Source organism: Chlamydotis macqueenii, chromosome 2 (assembly GCF_036417535.1).
Source record: "Chlamydotis macqueenii isolate bChlMac1 chromosome 2, bChlMac1.mat, whole genome shotgun sequence".
NCBI classification, from domain to species: domain Eukaryota; kingdom Metazoa; phylum Chordata; class Aves; order Otidiformes; family Otididae; genus Chlamydotis; species Chlamydotis macqueenii.
Genome location: NC_141557.1, coordinates 152,140,856 through 152,160,158, shown reverse-complemented (window position 1 = coordinate 152,160,158; position 19,303 = coordinate 152,140,856). Strand labels below are relative to the sequence as shown.

The following is a 19,303-nucleotide window of genomic DNA, read 5'->3' as shown; positions in this document are numbered from 1 at the left end:
AACATTTTTTCTTTTCCGGTTTATGCTGCCTGTTGCTAGAGACATGTGGAATGTTAATTGTACCGTATATGGGTCTCTCCCCACCCCGCCCTTGTGTCTTTTCCTCTCCCCTTTCCTTTCTTTGTTCCTTTTGTCTCTCACAGCAGTCTGAACAGCGTTAACAGTAGTGATTCCCGGTCCAGTGGCTCGCACTCGCACTCACCTAGTTCACACTATCGCTATCGCAGCTCCAATCTGCCTCAGCAGGCACCCATGAGGCTGTCCAGTGTGTCCTCCCATGATTCTGGATTCATGTCCCAGGATGCTTTCCAGTCCAAATCGCCATCCCCCATGCCACCAGAAGCACCTAACCAGGTACGTGCAAGCATGAGAAAAACAACCTGAGCGTCCAGTGAGCTGGACTCTGTAACTTGGCTCACTTTTCACAAAAAGGATCTGGTGTGTTTTGGGGTACCTTGGAGTCAGGTTAAACACTGAGGGTAAGGTTTGTCTCACTGCACTTCATCCATCTAGAAGTTGAGCCTCTAGCTGGAGTGATTTATGCTGCTTTTGCGGTCAGCACTGAAGAAAGGGATGAGTCGCTCTCGAGGGATTTGGTTTTCCCTCTGGCCCTGGAGCGAGCCTAGATGCCTAACTTTCAGATAAATACAGATGAGAGAGAGCAAGAAGTCTCCCCTTACAGGAGAGAATAAATACTCACTTTGCCCACTGAGGTTACCAGTTAATATCCTGCACAAACTGCAAGTTGTTAATAACTGGTGGCTGTTTACTGTTTAATAGACAAATAACAGTGCCAGAACAGCCTTCTGACAGCCTTGGTCTTGATACCTGTGACTTTGGCAGCAGAGAGACAAGTTTTATTCCTCCCCTGCAAAAGACCTGAAATACTCAAAATGCCATTAGCAGTATCATATGGTTTTGCTCTTTTTTATTATATCCCTCTGTGTGGATGGGCTTGCTCTTTTTGTCTCTTAATTGAGTACCTTGCAGAAATAAGGTTTCTGCATGAAAATGAGAAGTATTTTAAATTCTTTATGGAACTCATAAGAAATGAGTGTTTGTGTTGTCATATAGGATAATGTCCTGCACCCTGTCAAACTAAGAGGATTTCACTATAAATATAAGCAAAACTTTTCCAGAGCATTTTTTGGTCTGCAGAAGGAAGCTGCTGCTCTATTTTTTCATGGCATCATTCCTATAAAAACTGCTGGCCATCTGCAGGGAGAGGTTTGCGAGTCTCCGTAGCACATATCTTTCAGCACCTAAATTCTCTTTTCTGTTTTGGGAGGTTTTTAGCAAATCACACAGCAACTGGGATATTTTTTAAACAAGGCTGAACTGCCACCTTCCCATCATAAATCTTAGTTACCACTGAAATGGGCCTAATACCCTGTTGTTGAGTATCGCTCATTTTTAATATACCCTGAGGTCACAGGAGAAGATTGTCCTTTAGTTCAATAAAGGAGGTTGCACTCCTTTTCTTGTGTTGGGGAGTAGGTGGATTTGTAGGCAGTGATAACTTTAATCCTCACAATCAACAAGCAGCCAACAATCTCAGTGTTAGTGGTTACCAAGTGTCACCTGCGCACTTAAGCTTCTCCTAGACCACCTTTGACAGCACACAGACCCTTACTTTTTGCAGAACATTTAGTAAGTAGCACCCTTAGTGAAATGTTTAGGTTATCATCCAAAACAATACTGGCTCACTTAGACTTGGAACATGTTCTCAAGGGAAGCTCAACAGTTTTTTAATATATTTACCTCTTTCATTTTAATGTAAATGCTTTCTTTTCAAATGAATGCATCTTCTGCAGTGTCCCCAGTCTGGACATATCAGCATTTTTTTAATAGAGGACATTCAGAAGAACTTTGTGCACACTAATAAAATGAATATTTTGTTTAGATTGCGTATGGCTAACCTAAGTGAAATGCAAAAAAAAAGTAAATGAGCAATAATAAAGTAAACTGGAATAGTAACAAGGTAAGGAAGTTGACTTTTAAGATACATACATCAGTTATACGTGCTAGCATCATCTTTGGTTTCTGTAGTACCCACTGCACCTACATAAAAGGGCAGTAATCTACATGATGATGCCATGTTTGCAGATGAAGATGTAACTTTGCAATAGCCCTTAGCATGGAAAAAACCCAGCACCTCTCTTTGCAAGTTCCCCTGTTAAGCAGGGGAGAGAACTTAGGCTGGTATCAGCTGGCAGAACATCCTGAAAGCCGATGGAAGTCATGCTGATTTACTCCAGCTAAGTTCATGTGCTTCCACTTCGTTTTAGAAACTGTCCATAAAGTTGCAAACTGATCCAAGCATCACTCGAGCTATTCATGAGCTGTAGAAGGCTGCAGCAGCGTGGCGTTGACTTGACAAGCGTAGTGTGTTGGTATAACAAACAGACGTGCTCTGTGTGTCTCTAGTTCTGTATACCTTTACGCAGAGGAAAAGGTAACAGATCATTGCCTGGCTGCTTCATCTTTGCTTGAGTGTCTTGCTTTGTATGTTCAGCACTAAGTAAAATGTGTGTGTTGTGCTGACAGATGATTGTGATCATGAGCTTCCCGAGAAGCTGTTCAGTTTACAGCGTTATTTCGTGTTGTGTGTCTCTAACCAACTGACAGATCTTTTTTCCGGTATTATGCTTTTGAGGTTCAGTGGTGGGTGGGGAGGAGCAGCGATATCAGCTGCTGACGGTTTCTAAAACACTGATGTCATTGTTTCTGGTAGTGACACTGGGAAAGTAGAAAAGCAAGCTCCGGATTCAACAAAGGAAATTAAAAGCGATATATCTTGCACAGGTGGACACTTTGCTGATGTTTGCTAGCTACATGCTGTGGCATCTACTGGCAGCAGTAGTTCTGAAGGCAATAAAGCCCCTTTTCTTTTAATAATGGATTAAAAAAAAAAGAAGAGGGCTACATAACATTCCAGTATTGTGGGAATGAGAATATATGAGGTATGTGAAGCTTTTATGCTCTCACCTCCATTTTAGACGAGCAAGTGTCACTGAAAATTAAACTTAATTTATTCAAAATCACAGATGAGGGGGGAGTAATGTCAAACAAGGAATAAGTAGAGATTTAAACACCATATAGGCTATACCAGATGAGAGAAGGCTGGCAGAATGAAGACTGCTGTTCAGCCTGTAGCTGCTGAGTAGTAAGTCTTTGCAGTTATCACGATCTGCGTAGAAGATAGGAAAAAGAACAATTACAAAACCAGACTCTGCGCTTACACTGGTTTAGTGTGATCTCTCTTCTACAGCGTTGGTGTTAACATCACTGGGAGTAAAAGTGTTAGCCGGTAACAGATAACTGTACATGTGGAAAGGTCACCGTAAAATGCTTTAATCTTAATTAAGCATTTGGGTACAGCTGAACAGCTGGGAAAGCACCACAGCTCTTTTTCTGGAGTGGAACAGTTTCTCTAAATGCCAGATTGGAGGTCAGCCCTGGCCAGCATTGCCCATGGCATGTACTGACACCTTGTAAAGCCCTTCTGAGGGACCTACCCTGGGTTCACAGAGTAGCTCTTGGATGAACATTGAACATGGCTGGTGCTGCTCAACCCACATGTTACCCTATGTAGTGGACAAACTGAGGTCTGGGAGTATCTGTGATGAAGTAATATGGTAGTAGTACAGTTATGTTTGATTTAGGGGAATGATAATAGAAGGATCCACTGGACTTGGAGTGAACACGCACAGGGAAGCAATTACACAGTTGGATTTTAGAGGCTGCTTATGACTTTGTGAGGTTGAAAGCAAGGGAAGAGGAAGAAATGGATGAAGAAGGAAAAAAAACCTGTTGCTGTGTTGTCAAACAGCAGAGGACTAAGTCTTTATTGTTAGAATATTCTGAAAATCGCTTTCCCTAAACAGTGAAATAGAGGGAAACTAAACGTGAACTTGCTTTTGTACGTACAGATTAGCAAGCTGGAAAGGTTCTGCTTTTGAGGAGATTCCATTGCGTGAAATACCTTGAAGTCAGAGTAGGGGAAATACGTCGTTATGACTGTTCAGTTTTCCACGTAAATTAAGAAATGCTCCCAAATCAGACCTCAAAAAAGACCAAAACAACAAAAAACCCTGAAATGCATCTGTAAATTATTACCAGGTATTTGTTTCCCCTAAACTTCCTTTTTAAGTTAAGTTTCCCAACACTTTGTCCCTGACTAGAAAAGAGGAGTTAGTAGAGACATGTTCCTGGAAGTGAGACAAATTGAGGAGGTGACCTTGAGTCGCTATCCAAAGCTTTTTGAAAGGTAACCGAGACATCTTCTGCTGACTGTCGAGGGACATTGGACCAAGCTGTTCATTAGGATTTGGTCTCCCAGGAAAACCTTGCCCAGGAAGCCCTGTCTAGTACACACAGGTGGGAAGGGATTAAGAAAGCAGTACTATATTTGAATGGAAAACGTAGCAAACAAAGGATGCGAGTAATCCAAGATAACTGCAGTCCTTTTATAGGTTAGTGAGACACAGATGGAAAATATAATCAGACAGTCCAGTAGCCCAAAATACAGCCTTTTTTTTAAATATATCCTTGCTGTAATTCATGTGTACCGCACCAAGCAGCGGGACACTATCCAAGAACAAGCCATGGCACAACGTCTGAAAGACCAGATACCGAGCTACATATCTATAACATACATTTGAGGAACTGGTTGTTACTGTGCAAAGCATAATTTTAGCTTTCTGCTGAGACTGTTAACTTTAAGCTTTTTCTCAGAAGAGATGATTTGAGAGCAGAGCAGAACCACCATTATTGCAGCTGTGAAAAAAAAAAAAATCTCCTGGAGTTAAAATAGAAAGATGAAAACTAATTTTTGAAATTATTCAAACTAAACAGTCATTTTGAAAAGGAATTGACTAAAAAAAGTTGAAAAAAAAATCCCGTAGTCAAGTTTCTCACTGTGTGGGATGTGGAATAGAAATTGCTTTGCCCAGTGTTTGCCTGTATGCGTGCTCCCAAGGGCACGTTTCCCAGGGGGTGTGCATTTAGAACAAGCGCTCAAAAGTTTGGAGACCTTTTGCCCAAGCAGTAGCTGTGCAGTTTCTGTTTTCAGCCCCTCGTGTACTTCCTGCTAAGAAATGAAGGATGGTCTGTGCTTCCCACACCTGAGTCCAACCATCCAAGACTGTTTCTGCCATCTGATGTAGGCAGCCTTTGACCTTCTGCCACTTGCACTCCAGTTCAATAGTATTCTGCCTCCCTCTCCATCGTTTTCTCACTGTTGTAGTCCTTTTTTAGCAAGACAGAGGCTTCCCTTCCCTATGCCATGCAAGTGTCTCAAGACAAGGAGACCCTGTTTCCCTACCAGCACCTCTTGCATTTCCTTCAACTACCAAGATGTTTTCCCCATGGGATCTTGGTTCATCCTTTGTCTAGCTTTGCCTGCAGAAGATGGCCCACTGAGTTAGTGGGAGAGTCCTTTCTTTCATCTCGTTTTCACCTTAGAGTCACTTCATTGTAAAAATAAGTTCACCACTTCCAGTCTTTTTTCTCTATACGCCAAGTGAATTGAACAATTCCTTGCATCTTCAGAATTTGTATTTTTGACCTTTTCCCATGTATTTGCTACAGGCAGCTTTGTTGCTAATAAACTTCATTTATGATCCATTTCTACCATTACTTGAAGTTTCTGGCTTGTAAAAAGGAATCATCTATCCAGTGTAAACTCCAAATTCTCATTTGTCATCATCAGGGCATCCGCAGAAAGCAAGATAGTGCGATAAGGTATTTGGAACTCAAACCCTTCACTACTCTGCCGTGTGCAGAGTATGCAGACCCAGGAGGGTCTTTCAGGCCTTAAGCATGAGGTTTCAGAAAGTGTTTTCTTGAAATGACATTTTTCTGTCTCTCTCTTTTTTTTATTTCCCCCCCTGGACAAAATGTAACGCTAGTGTGAGTGTTTTCATGGGGCTTTTCAAACAGTTTCTTTTGCTGAGCTACCTGGAATGTCAGGGAGAACTTGGAGTTTTAAAAGCTAATTTTCTATAATGTATTTTTCTCTAAGGATAGAAAAAAGAAGCTCATCTCCATTTAGTATGCCTTAGTTATGTCTGATGGCAGAGTCAACTGCAGCTTGTGTTTGTCAGTATTCTGATTTTTAGAGGTTTTTCTCCTGTAAAACGGGTTGCATTAAATCAAGAATGTGACAAGTTCCACAAAAGATCAAGCCACTGTATGATCAGGTACCCCACTGCATACTTTTCACTTCTCTCCTTAATAGCTACATGTCATTTGTTGTAGTTTCTTCTGATCTTATGTTCACCTCAACTCCTACTGCACTTTGAATACAAGCCTTGTTAGCTGAGCTTGCTTGCACCCAAAACACATTTGACAGGTCACCGACAGATCTGATCTCATGTCAGCACAGGATGTGAGTTATTTCTATAAAATAATCCACCACATTACTTTTTTTTTTTTTTTAATTTTTAACAATCTGTGCAAAGTTTCACTTAAATCCACAGTTTGCTAATAAGCTGAAGATGCTGATGCTGTGTTGGCTTCTCAACAGCCCCAGTAGTCTTCACCAAAATCCTTATGGTGATGCTGTTGTGTCTCGGGAGACTGACATCTCTTTTTATCTAGGCAATTAGCTGTACATTCTTTATACGTAGCTTCTGGTGAGCAGGGAGACAACTTCTGGGTGTTAGCAGTAATTACTCCTCTACAGTGCCTCTTATCCAGCTATCTTTTTTTTATTGCAAGCTCACCCCAAGATCTCATCTAAAGTTAAGTAATGAAATTTTATTTCAGATGAGATTTCCCTTCCTCTTCAAAATATCATTCCTTGAAATCTGAGGCTTTGCTACACCAACCTGATACAAGAGCGCATTTCTGGATATCTCAGCCATTCTCTCTGCTGTCATTAAATAAAATGCCAGGGATATCCTTAGATGGACTCGTTTCACAGGTCTTGGACTACCAAAGGATCAATTAGTCTTGCTAGTGTTGAATTTCCTGACCGTGGATGGAGCTCAGTACTGCCCTGACAACTTTGCCAGTATTCTTGACCTTTTGCAAGCACTCGGTTGGACCTACACATACACCACCCCTCCTGAGGGTGATGCCGCTTTCGAGGGGAAGATGTATGATAGCACTGTAGCTGGTAAAGTGGTCCGCATGGTTATTCACCTTGGCTTGCCTCTAGGTGAGGTGGATGCTGTCATGGAGGTCTTACAGCAACAAATGTACATAAAGGCATGCACTGAAAATTGGAAGATAAGTTCCTAGCTAGGAGCAAAATGTTTGAGATGTTTGATGGGCACTCTGTATCCTGCATTCTTCTTCCCTCTCCATCCAAGCCCCTGATATTTTCTCTCTCTGCTGTTGAGAGAAAGCAGGTGGCAAGCACATGCCACCACTGATGCACTCAGCAGTGTCCATGTACCTTCATATTGGCTACTGGGCAGAAATGCTTGAGGCAGAGTGCTTTTGGTGTATGCATACTACCCGCAGAGGCACATGCATACAGATAATGCTCTTTGGAAACCTCCGGTTTTGGTAAGTATCACTTCTTTCTCTGTTCCATAATATTTGAACTCAGATGAGCTTTTCAAAGGCACTTTTGCAGATCAGAATATCTGAGAACTTGTGAATGTAAGTGACGTTTGCTGCTCCATGTTTAAAATCTAAACTTTGTGTCTTTGAAGTACTGATGATCTGCTTTTCTGTAGAGATCAGTTGTTTCAGTATATTGCATGTTTGGACCGCAGGTGCCCTCAGCTTCTTGCTCTGAGACAGCTAACAGAATTGAGACGCTGAAATTGCAATGAGGAGTTGAGATCGCTGCCTCGATTCCCTCATTCTCAAGCAGCGTGGCAAGTTCTCACATTAAGCAAATGGCTTGTTTTGTTTCTCATAGATTTCCTGAACATTAGCAATGATTTTGAGCAGTTTCTAATCGATTTTTAAAACCCTAACCCTTTGCTTCTCTCATCCTTCCCTCTCTTCTGTGTGTCTCTCTGTGTATGTGCTTTTTGTCTTTTTTGTTTGTTTGTTTGTGTCTTTTTTTTTTTCCCTTTTTGGTGGCTTGTGTATCCTTTCCCTGCCTTGCTGTGCTGTTTTACGCTGCAGAATTCGTCCAGCTCTGCCTCTTCAGAAGCCTCTGAAACCTGCCAGTCAGTCAGCGAGTGCAGTTCCCCCACCTCAGTCAGCTCAGGCTCCACCATGGGGGCTTGGGCCTCCACAGATAAGGTGAAAAATTTCATCTCAAAGACATGCGAACTTACTAGCTTGTTATCCAAACCCAGCAACATTTGGACAAAAAAACCCCATGCATGGGACGCAGCCAAGATTCTTCCCTGTGAAGATGAGAATAGGAACTGTTGCACGCTCCCTTAGAAATGACTCTGTTTGAATAAACCACAGCACACTTGTCTTTAAATTAGCTGCTAGGGGGAAGCTACAAATGGGGCATTTTGCAGAGGCGATTTTCTAAGAAAAGCTCATTGTCCACTTTTTCTAGTCGGAGATATTGTGGAACACTGCCCAAACCGGCCAATTGCCTAACAGAGAGCATCTTGCCTAGGCTGTACTGTTTGTGGCTTCTCCCCTCTCTCCCATTAGGAAGCACACATTACAATTGCAATTGGGGACTGGTTTTGACCAAAACTAAAAGGAAAACAAAACACACATGGTTGGAATAAATTATGAGTAGATACACTCTGAATCGAGGGAGGAAGCGATAGCGGTCTCCATTCTCATCTGGTAAATCCTTGCTGTTGTTTTTTTCTTTTTTTTTTTTTTTCTTCCATATTATCACACAGCCAGAACACGTCATGTTCGAAGGCTGTATGCTTTTCCTCTCTGTCCAGCTATGTAGAATAAATGCCACCAATGCAAATGCTGCCAGTATTGGAAATGTTTTGTTTCTGTGTTCGCAATCTGCAGGGTGCTTAAAGTGCAAAGGCTTTTTTACAGTGTGCTGCTTTCATGGACAGAAGGCAAAGCTGCTCAGCCTGGTGACAATGACTGCTAGATTGATGTTTGAAATTTGTTATATACAAATAACAATTTTCAAGCAATCTCACTTTTGAACCAAGCATTGTATCAATTTTCTGTTGTTTATTTGCAGCAAAGCTAAGATTTTTCTTTTGTTTGTTTTAAGATACAGAAGTTTTCTCCCTAGAACATGAGTCGCAGTATATTTTCGTATTCATTCTGTTTATATTAATTTCTCTGTTTTTGTTTGTTTATTTGTTTCGTTTCCAGTTGTCTAATGGGTTTTATCACTGTAGTTTATCAAGTGACCCATCCGTAGCTTCAGTTGGTGCAGGTCCTTTCCCTCATTTCCCGCCTGTCTCCCGCGCGTGGACTCGGGCTCCCTCAGCCCTCCTTCCAGACTACGTTCATTATTACACCATTGGGCCAGGCATGTTACCATCATCTAAGATCCCTAGCTGGAAGGTTTGTGTTCCTTTTGTTGTGGCAGTCCTCACCTCCTCATACCAACAGTGTGCGCACGGCGGTTGTTGCTGCCTTTCCATCCATGTAATTACTTGTTGATTTGCTCTGTTTAATATCACTCTGAATGGGCACTGCATGGTGATAATCAGAGAGCTAAAATCCAGTAGTGGGTATTTCTGAATTGCTTTTTCTATTCTGGCACTGCCTAAAACATTCTAAAGCTGACAACACCTAGGTAGGAAGGAATAGTTTAACTCTGGAACATTGGTGAAAGCACTCTGGGCTCTATTCAGCGAGAAGAGAGCTTGTTTAGCACCATCAGAGCTCTCACTCGAGCAGAGAAGTGCAGGCTTGGTATTCAGCTGGCTTAGTGAAACCATACATTGAACAACACGATGTTCTCGCTGTGGCAGCTGTGCTCGGCCCCCACCTTGGCCATCAGCAGGTATGCTCTTGTAGATCTAGCTGGAGTGGTTTTCTTAAACCTAAGTGATGACTGAAGCTATCCTGGCATTACTGCCACAGACTGAAAGTGCTCACCCAGCTTGTTTTGCTCTCTTGGGTGAGACCACTGAAAAAGTCAGAGTGCAGTAACTTCTTTCAGTTGCTCCAGCTGGATCTGCAGCCATCTTCCTTGGCACCAGGTCTCTGCTCTGCCAGAGCCTTGACTTTCATCCCTGCCAGGCAATTTCCCTGGGAGACTCCACCATGGAGCATGGGGAGAAGGTCTCTTGGCTGTTGGCCTGAATCTTCACAAGGCTGATGTGCTGTTGATAGTAGCTGCACAGGTCTTAGATGCCTGTGGGTGGTTACATGATACTGCATATTCACCATGGAACCTTTTTACACATGTAGATTGAGATACCTTCTTACAGACCCCCCTAATCTCTCTCACCAGCAGCTGGATGCTGTTGAGACAGACACAGAGGGTGGCCACAGTGGTCCTGGGGCTTCAGGGTCGTTAGTTGTGTCTATGCTAGAAGCACTTTGCCAGTGTATTTCACAGTAAAACACTTACAGCAAAGGCACAGCTGTTAAGGCAAAGCAGATTTTCATGTGTGTTAATAAAACCAAAATACCTGTCTGCACAACACCTTGCACTTCTCAGACATTGGACTGAGACACATGTCAGTAAAAACCTAGTGTGGTCTTAGCCCGTCGTTATTTATCACAAGGCTGTGCGAAGGCTGCCCAGCAGCCAGCTGCTGCCGGTGGTGGGGTGTGTGGCCTGTTCTCACACACAAGTTGTTCTTCTGTTTTTGTTTTTAAAGCACCCCTTGTCTTGGTGAGGGAAAACTCTCTTAGGCTGAGGCTTGCTGCTGCAGCAGCTCGCATCTGGGGAGCTGCTGCTTAGCTGTGGTTCTGCGTCCCAGCACAGGTCACTGACCAGTCCTGCTCTTTGTGTGCAATGTGTGGTTCCTGGACACCCTCAGGACTTTGCTTAATAGAGCCCTGAGTGAATATCGCCCTCGTGGCTTGAGGAATTTGTATTTCAAATTTGGCACCAGTAATTCAGAGTGAAGTTAGTCTTTCTTTAGTACAAATCGTTACTATAAACTAGATTTCAGCTAGTGAGTAAACTGAGAGATTACTCAGAGTAAGTTACTCCTCTAATGTGTATTAAAAATCTGTTCAAGCCTAATTTTTCAGAATTTAAGACATGCATAGCAGTACGTAATACGAAAACTTGTGTACATCTAGAACAGTTACATCACTGATTGGACATCTATGCGTATTTGCTGCTGTGTGCCAGTGATTTTTGCATTTCAATTTCTGAAAATATAGGCTTTGACACAATGGATTTCATTTAGAGAAAACTGTAGTGTTGAAATGTTAAATGTCTTCATACAAGAACACTTAGGTAGAATAGGAAATTTAGATTCCCTTTAATGAAGGGATAGGTTTTATAAGTGCAGATTTTTAATATCCTCAAAATTAATTTATTTCTGGCCTTATTCAGAAAGGCATATCCAGTTTGATACATAATCTGTTGCATTATAATTGCCCTTTTGCATAGTTTTGCTTGTAATTAAAGCGCAGTTACTGATGAAAACTGTCACTAACAAGCACATTTCCTTAGGACTGGGCCAAACCAGGCCCATATGATCAACCAATGGTGAACACATTGCAACGTCGCAAAGAAAAACGCGAACCAGATGTCAGTGGAGGAGCTCAGAGTGGACCACCCGTGCCCCCTGAGGAGGCCCAGAGACCTCGGAGCATGACGGTGTCGGCTGCCACAAGGGTGAAGCTCTAATTTTGAATACACTACTTGGTGCAAAGGAAGTGGATGTGCTAGCTCCTGCCAGTACTTTTTTGCTGTGCTTCATGTTGTCATGCGTTTATCCGACAAGCAGGACTGGTGTGGTGTTGGGGTGGTCAGTGGAAGTGACGCGTGCATGACAGAATACGCCATTGGGTATTGGCATTTGTAGAGCAATGGCATCCAAAGAAGCATCTGTGTCTTTGAAGCCCTAGTAAATGGTTGGGCACCATCCTGTTGGGTTGCGATGGTGACGAGCTCTGCTTGGGAGGAGAGACAGCTAAAAGTTGGTGAAGATTGATTGACCCTTCTAGACATAATGAGTCTCCTTTCTGTGTGTAACCAGCAGGGTGAGGAGATGGAGGCATGTGAGGAGCTGGCGCTCGCTCTGACGAGGGGGCTGCAGCTGGACACCCAGAGGAGCAGTCGGGATTCCTTGCAGTGCTCCAGCGGCTACAGCACCCAGACAACAACTCCATGCTGTTCGGAGGACACGATCCCATCTCAAGGTACTCATCCAAGAGATGTTCTTTTTTGGAGCGTTTCCAGCCCGGCCATCATATGCTCACTCCACAGTGCCAAGGAGCTGTATTCCAGCAGCTGTTGCTCACTGGCTTTGCAGCTGAGGAGAAAGGGGTGAACATTGCTGTTGTGAAGTTTTTTCCAGCTTGGAATGCAGCCTGGATTTTTTAACTAAACAGAAACCTGGATTGCTGTGTAGTGTGCTGAATGATTGTATTTTCTTGTGCGTTACTAGAATGAGTTTTAGCTTAAGGATGCTACCATTTTAAAGAAGATGCTGCAAGTACATTTCATGGGTTAAGTGGAATGACACTGGTATTGCATCATACGCTTCCTGTGGTAGCAGTGTCTTTTCTGGGTTATTGTCTTAGCAAATATGCACTCCTGAGCTTTGCTTTCTTGTTCTGTCAGTACTCTGAATCTGCTCTTGATTTCCCTTTGTGACCTTTTATTTTCTACCTAAGCAGAAATTTTGTGTTTGGAAAAAGAATCCACTGGAGACCTTAACTTGGGCATACCTGGGAAGCTGCAGTAAGGTTTTGTACTCTGTTTCAGAACGAGCAAGCTGAGAGGGACTGAGTTTGGGGTTTGCAGTTCAGCAACCTCCTTGTTTGTCCAGCTGAGGTCGGCTGTGCTGTGCAATCACAAGAGGCAGTAGGGCTTGCGAAGGGCTGGGCTTGGCTTCGCAGTTACATGGAAAGGAAGGAAGCCAATGCAATTATTAAAGCTGAGGCCGAGTTTTCAGAGCTGACAGCTGGGATTTACTTTGTTTGCAAAATAAGTAAATTTGCTGTTGAAATCACTGGTACACAGTCCTCTGAGCCCCACATTGCCTGGTTTAAAATACACTTTTTAGTCACTGTTTTAAATATTTGTATCTACAAGTGGTAGCATATGACTTGGAGGATGCTAGTTTTGTTATCTTAATGTTTGCAGCAAACACTGAGTCTTCGTTACTTAATTAGTTCTTCTGAGAGCAGGTACTGAGTGTGTACAGTTCTCGTTCTCTTTCACAAGAGATGTGGGCACCCTGCAGCTTCAGGGTCGGTCTGCTGTAGTGCCTGCCTTCAGCCACGCAGTCTGAGAATCTTGGTCACAATATCTCAGGGCTTCCTTCCTCCTAAAGGTAAAACCTCTCTTAATTGCTATTGACCTCCAGGCTTTTTTGGTTATATATACATTTTTGGTTGCACATACTTTACCACTTATTGATGTGACTCAGCAGTCTTCTCCAGCTTGTTCCTAACTCTGTCTTTTGGCATCAGTTTCAGATTATGATTATTTCTCTGTGAGTGGTGACCAGGAGGCAGAACAACAAGACTTTGACAAATCTTCCACCATCCCAAGAAACAGCGACATTAGCCAGTCCTATCGCAGAATGTTTCAAACCAAGCGTCCTGCTTCCACCGCAGGTCTGCCAACCACGCTCGGACCGGTCATAGTCACCCCCGGCGTCGCCACCATCAGACGGACCCCTTCCACCAAGCCTTCGGTCAGACGCGGTACCATAGGGGGAGGTCCGATTCCAATCAAGACGCCGGTGATTCCCGTCAAAACACCAACTGTCCCCGACATCCCAGGGGGGCTGCCTGGCACCCTTGCTGGGACAGAAGAATGTCCCGAGCAAAGTCCTGAGTCTCCAGCAGCAGGAGATGGTGGGCAAGGTGTCACCAGCATGCCCTCATCCTCATGGAGCGGACAAGCATCTGTCAACCCTCCACCAAGCCAGAAACTGAGCGCTGCCGACGAGCAGAGGCAAGCAGTTCCTGAGAGCGAAGGGGAAGAAAGCGACCGGGATGGTGTCAGCACCCTCACGTCCCCAGGCCAGCCGGAGCTTGATCCCGGAGAGCTGAGTCCTGGGGATGTCCCACAAGGTGAAGATATGCTGAACGCCATTCGCCGTGGGGTCAAACTGAAAAAGACGACCACGAATGATCGCTCAGCACCTCGTATTTCCTAGGAGTGGAAAAGCTGCCAGAGTACTAGCCGCCGAGAAGGAACTGTGAGGAAACTATTGTGTCTCTATCCATTCCAATCTGTAATCAATGAATTTTTTAAGATACTCGGTAACAGACAGTCTGAAGGTACTCTGAAGAGAAAACAAGGTGAAAGAGCGTAGTAAGGCATAATCTTCACTGGTGTTTTAATTTGTAAATATCAATTATTTTGTTTCTGCATTTTTTTGATCTAAGTTACACTTTTAATTTTTTCTGAAGGTGCCAAATCCCATTTACCTTTTTTATAACTCTCTTTGTAAAGTTTTAAATCATAGGAGAAAAAAAAAATGTCGAGTAGTTAACTTCAGCAAAGGGATTTAATGAAAATTTGGCTTTTTTTGCAAGCTTTTGTAGAGCTCCTTGTAATAGTGAGGTTAAAAAACAAAACAAAGCAATGGGACTTGCTTTAAAGTTTAAGTCAAGCTGTAAGGAACAGATCCTTGTTTAATTATTAAAAAGAAAGAGTTTGAAATGCAGGAATAAAAATTGACAATAAAAGCAATATATAATGCAAAGAAGAAACCTGCAGTTGGTAGAGTATTTGGGGGGTAGTGGGGGGAGGGAGATGCCATCAAAATAGCAGATGCTGTTGCACAAAAGTAGCCTAGTAGGAGTAATTACTAGTAGCTTCATGGTAAATGCATCAGAATAAGCCATACTGGATTGCAGTGTTTTGTTTCCGTAGGGTGTTTTAAAGACTGGGTTTTTTCCACGTTTCTTTTTTGACTGCACAGCAACAACTCTCAGTCACATGCATGCAGCCGTAACTGTGTAGGCTTGGTTCTGCCACCTTCATTTTTTGTTCCACTCATCCTTTCACTGAATTCAAACAAGGACGACAGGCTTAAGGCAGTTACAAATATGAAAACATTTTTAAAATGCAAGCAGGGAGTTCTTAGATATTATCAAAATGCCTTTTTCTGACTGTGCCCAGCAGGCTGGGCACCTTGGAAAGCCCAAATATTTTGAGAAAACACTCAACAATTTGACAAGTGTAACCAGCTTGTGATCTAACGAACTGCGAATGTTTATTTCCAATACAGGGGCTTGTTTTTCTTAACTTCTTTTAAATGGCAGTTGATTGGCTTTTCTTAAATACAGAAAAGAAAGGGGTGAAGGGTGGGGGGTGGGGAGAGCTACCCTTTTTTTAATAATACCTGGAGTCTGACCACTATATTCTCTTTTTTTGTACTTTAAGTCATGTTTTTTGGAACGCTATTGATAGAATTATTAAGAGTTGGATTTTTTCCTTAAAGTAAAAGTAAGTTATTGCTGCAATACCCGTCGCCTAAAGCTGATAGAAATGTGCAGACCCCAGGGCGCGACACGTGTTCCGGTCGGACAGTCCAGACGGATGCCACCTGCCCACCCACAGCAGAGCCACGCGTGGATGGACGCCAGACTTGTGCATCCAGGACTGTTTAAAACATGCACCAAATAATACATCTAAGGGGCTAGCTTCCACTACACGCTCTGCAGATTTCTGTTGGCTCTAGACTTGCCTACATAACCTCTTATGCTTTAATACATAACTGCATTGATGTGAAACTTCTAGTAACTGTGTAGTCACTGTGTTCTATATGACATTTTACACTGCTGTGGTTGCTAACCTTTTTTTTTTGTTATGGCTTAAAAGCAAAAATTAAAAAAAAAAAGGCATGATTCTTAGAAAATACTAAACCTTCCTTTCTTTGAAAAACAAGCTCCTTATTACAGAATATAATAAACAGTAGTGCCTGTGGTGTAGCCCACCAATCTTGATACAGTAGCTGATGCATTGTGCAAATGAGGCTTTGAGATGGTTTTTGCATAAACAAAAACTGCTAGGAGATAATCTCAATAGTTAAAAGTGTTATTTAAACCTTTGAAATAAATGGATGTAACTGTACCGGAGTACAGCTTTTCACTTGTTTAGTTCTTAAACGTTAGTATAATCAGTAAAATTTAATATAAAATGTTGCCAAATTCAATGTAGAAAGAATGTGACAAAACACTTTGGATAGTTCTATTGTTTGTGTTTTTGCATATTGTAAAAGCAGTGTCACAGCTAAAAAATAAAATGTTTCTAATGGTAAATTATTGTGGTTTAGTTGCTAGTTTGTACTGAGAGTTGACCTCTCCCTGTGCAGTTTTTTGTTCTAAACTGGTATAAATAATTGCTGTAAGTGTGTCTCCCTTCTACGTTGTAATGATTGCTTAAGCCTACATTATAAATAAAGAACTGCTGGAAAACTTCTGTATTTTGGTTCTTATAGGCTTTCTGCTTCCGGAGCTTTGGATATCAATGATGTCCTTCATCAGTCTTCTAAAGATCACATGGGTTCCATCCGCGTGTAACACAAGCGAGAGAGAATTAGAGACTAAGTAAATAGAGTCACATACAGCTGTGTTTCACTGACCTGCGCTAGGAGGGCAGTAGCAGAGCAAAGGCACAAAGCTAACGATGGAAATTCCATTAAATAATAACTGATGACATGTCTCTGTCCCTCGCTGCTGTTACCTGGCCTGGAAGCAGAGATAACGTGACAGGTTTGTGCAGCTGCTTCGGTGCTGGGCTGCAGTTCCTTTTGCCAGAGGAGGAAAGTTGCTGCTGTCAACACTCCCCGTGCTACAGCCAGAATTTATCGAGCACACCACCAGTGCCATCTCCCTCACTCCCCTGAGCAACTGAAGACTTTGCTCAGCTTTCTCAGGAACAAAGGCAGAGAGGGAGGACACTTGCAGCTACCGTACAGTGGCCTAGTTTATTTCCTTGCCACTGCAATATTCATTTTTGTCCAGAGGTTTCCATTTGTCATGAAGACATTGAAGGAAAACGCAAGGTGGTTTTGCTGGAAATACATCCTGTCTCCAAAAGGATGATTATCCTTCTGTGGTGCTCTCACATACTGCTGTAGGCTCTCTCATTTTGAAGTGTAGCCCTGCTCCTTCTTCAGTGAATCCAGTTCCCTTGCAGCTGCACCTCTAAAATGTTTCTTTTGTTGTGGGGTGGGGGTTTTTGTTGTTGTTTTTAACAGGTGCAAAAATCACACTTAATTAGAAAAGCAGTATTTTGGTGTTTGCATAATTTCTGAATATACTTACCAGACAAGCAAAGCACAGAAATTGGGTTTTGGGGGGAAGGCAAGGCACAGGAAGAGGAGACAGTTTTGGAAGTTTACATTTGTCTGAACAGCAGCGAGGACCCCACTGTGGTGTATATGTGCTGGCTGCTCCAACTGGCTCTACCTCACTACGGTGTGGAGCGCTCAGGCACCACCCTGCCCCTGTGCCAGCGGTCACCCAGTTATGGCTCCAGCTCTGAGCCAGCTGCTTGTGCTGGGCTATGGAAGGTGATAAAGTGGGCTCAGGGGCAGGGTAGGGCTGCTGGGTTTGCCCTGTGATGTATTTTCCTTTGCATTTTGGCCACATCTGGTTTCAGCCTTTCATATGCAGGCTAATGCAGGTGGCTGCTAAAGCAGATCAGCATTTCTGATTTAGGGAAGCGCAAGCCTGGTAGTGCAAACCCTGCATTACAAACCCGTAACAAGTTTGAAAAAGGGGCACAGGTTGGAACTCTTACTATGAACGCATACCTTCAGTACTGGAAAACAGCAGTGAAAAGCACCGCTACCAGAGCAGAGGGATCTGGCTCTGTGCTGAGCAGGTGAACAGGCTGGAGGTGAGGGGTGTGCTCAACAGCCACGCTGGGAAAAGGCACACTGCAGTTGTGTGACTTGTCTTTGAACTGACGGAGTGCAGGGAACAGATCCTGCTTCCTGGTAAGAATGAAAACTTCAACCCTGGAATACGTGAAGCCGTTTTTTTTTTGGAGGTGGGTTGTTTGTTTTTTTTTTGTTTTTGTTTTATTCCCCCCAGCATTCAAGCATATTTCAGCATGTACCCTTACTGAAATTTCTAAAACCCAGCCAGATAAAAGCCTTTTCTTGTACACAAGCTAAATGTGTTTAGTCCTTAAAGCACCTCAAGTTAGTGCCTTTGTTAGCTCTCTTCTTATCTTCAAGCCTTACATTGGAGTTCATGGAAAAATTAAGCCTTTGGGTTAAATATGCTACAATCAAATAACTCCTATACAATGAAAGTCAGATTAAATCCAATTTTCCTCTCTTCTAGCCCATTTTTGAAATGGGAGAACAGCAGAAGAGCCAGGAAGGTTTTTCGTATGAGCTTTTACTAGGCAGCTATATCCCACCTATCCCCTTACGCACTGGGAGGTTAGTGGAACTCTTCACATTAATTCCTGTGTCTTGCATTGATGCTTTGGGAATACAGCTGGAGGCAAACAGGTTTTGTACCTAGTTCATTGTGTCACATGCCCTGCTACGAACTGTTTGGGATCCATAAATGAGCACACAAGTCACATTCCTCAGCGTGCTGCGCATTCTAACTGATGGAGCTCTGTAGCTGTCCAAGATTACAGTTTATGTGAACTTTCTTCTGGTGCTCTACAGCATTACCCACGTCTGCAAGAAAGCATAGCGAGGTAAGGCAGGTTTATGTTCCGAGAGATTTAATACCCAAGTGAGAAATGCAGCGAAGAGCCTAATAAGGTGGGATGAGAAGACAAGAAGTCTTTATCCTAAAACAAGCTCAGAAATACTCCAGTTCCAGAGCTACCAAAGCCCATGTGGTACCTTGAAACTCCAGCTTTTAACACCTTGTCTGCACTTAGTTCCAGATTCCAAGTTAAGAGGCTGATGATACAAACTGTTCATCTTCACCCACTCCCAACAGGTCTCCCTCCCTCCCCCCTTCTCCACAGTCTCTTGCCACACACTGTTATCACTGTTCAGTTGCTTATAATTTGATCCAGTCCCCCAGGAAATGTGCTTCTCCCACACCTTCAGGCTCGCATACCTTCTCTGAGAATACAAGTTTTATGTGGTCATTTCTTTTCAGTCCCGTAGTTGAGTTTTGTAACTCTTACTATGAAAGCTGCAATATATGTTCACTTTTATAAAACTTGCTCTGGACTTAGTATCTCATTAAGGCTTCTTCACAGGCTGGTCAGTGCCCTCTGACATTTTAGGTATATAGGGCAGGTGTTAACAGTCATCTGTTCTACACGGCACAAAGTGAAGTGTGTGCATGCTATAGA

At 43.0% G+C, this 19,303-nt stretch overlaps 1 protein-coding gene across 8 annotated transcripts in view; it reads left to right on the top strand.

The window, feature by feature from the left end:
- MTSS1 (MTSS I-BAR domain containing 1) overlaps positions 1-16,441 on the top strand; it is a 127,802-nt gene extending 111,361 nt beyond the window's left edge. The window contains exons 10-15 of one of the 8 annotated variants that reach the window (XM_086741257.1): positions 228-354; positions 8,092-8,211; positions 9,229-9,423; positions 11,504-11,668; positions 12,033-12,195; positions 13,474-16,441. In XM_086741257.1, coding sequence (XP_086597383.1) covers positions 228-354; positions 8,092-8,211; positions 9,229-9,423; positions 11,504-11,668; positions 12,033-12,195; positions 13,474-14,168 — 1,465 coding nt within the window. In that variant the 3' untranslated portion in view covers positions 14,169-16,441. Of the gene's footprint in view, positions 1-143; positions 355-8,091; positions 8,212-9,228; positions 9,424-11,503; positions 11,669-12,032; positions 12,196-13,473 lie in introns of all 8 variants that reach the window. The other 7 variants (XM_086741256.1, XM_086741260.1, XM_086741255.1 and 4 more) reach the window with 7 other exon arrangements.
- The last annotated feature ends 2,862 nt before the right edge of the window (positions 16,442-19,303 follow it).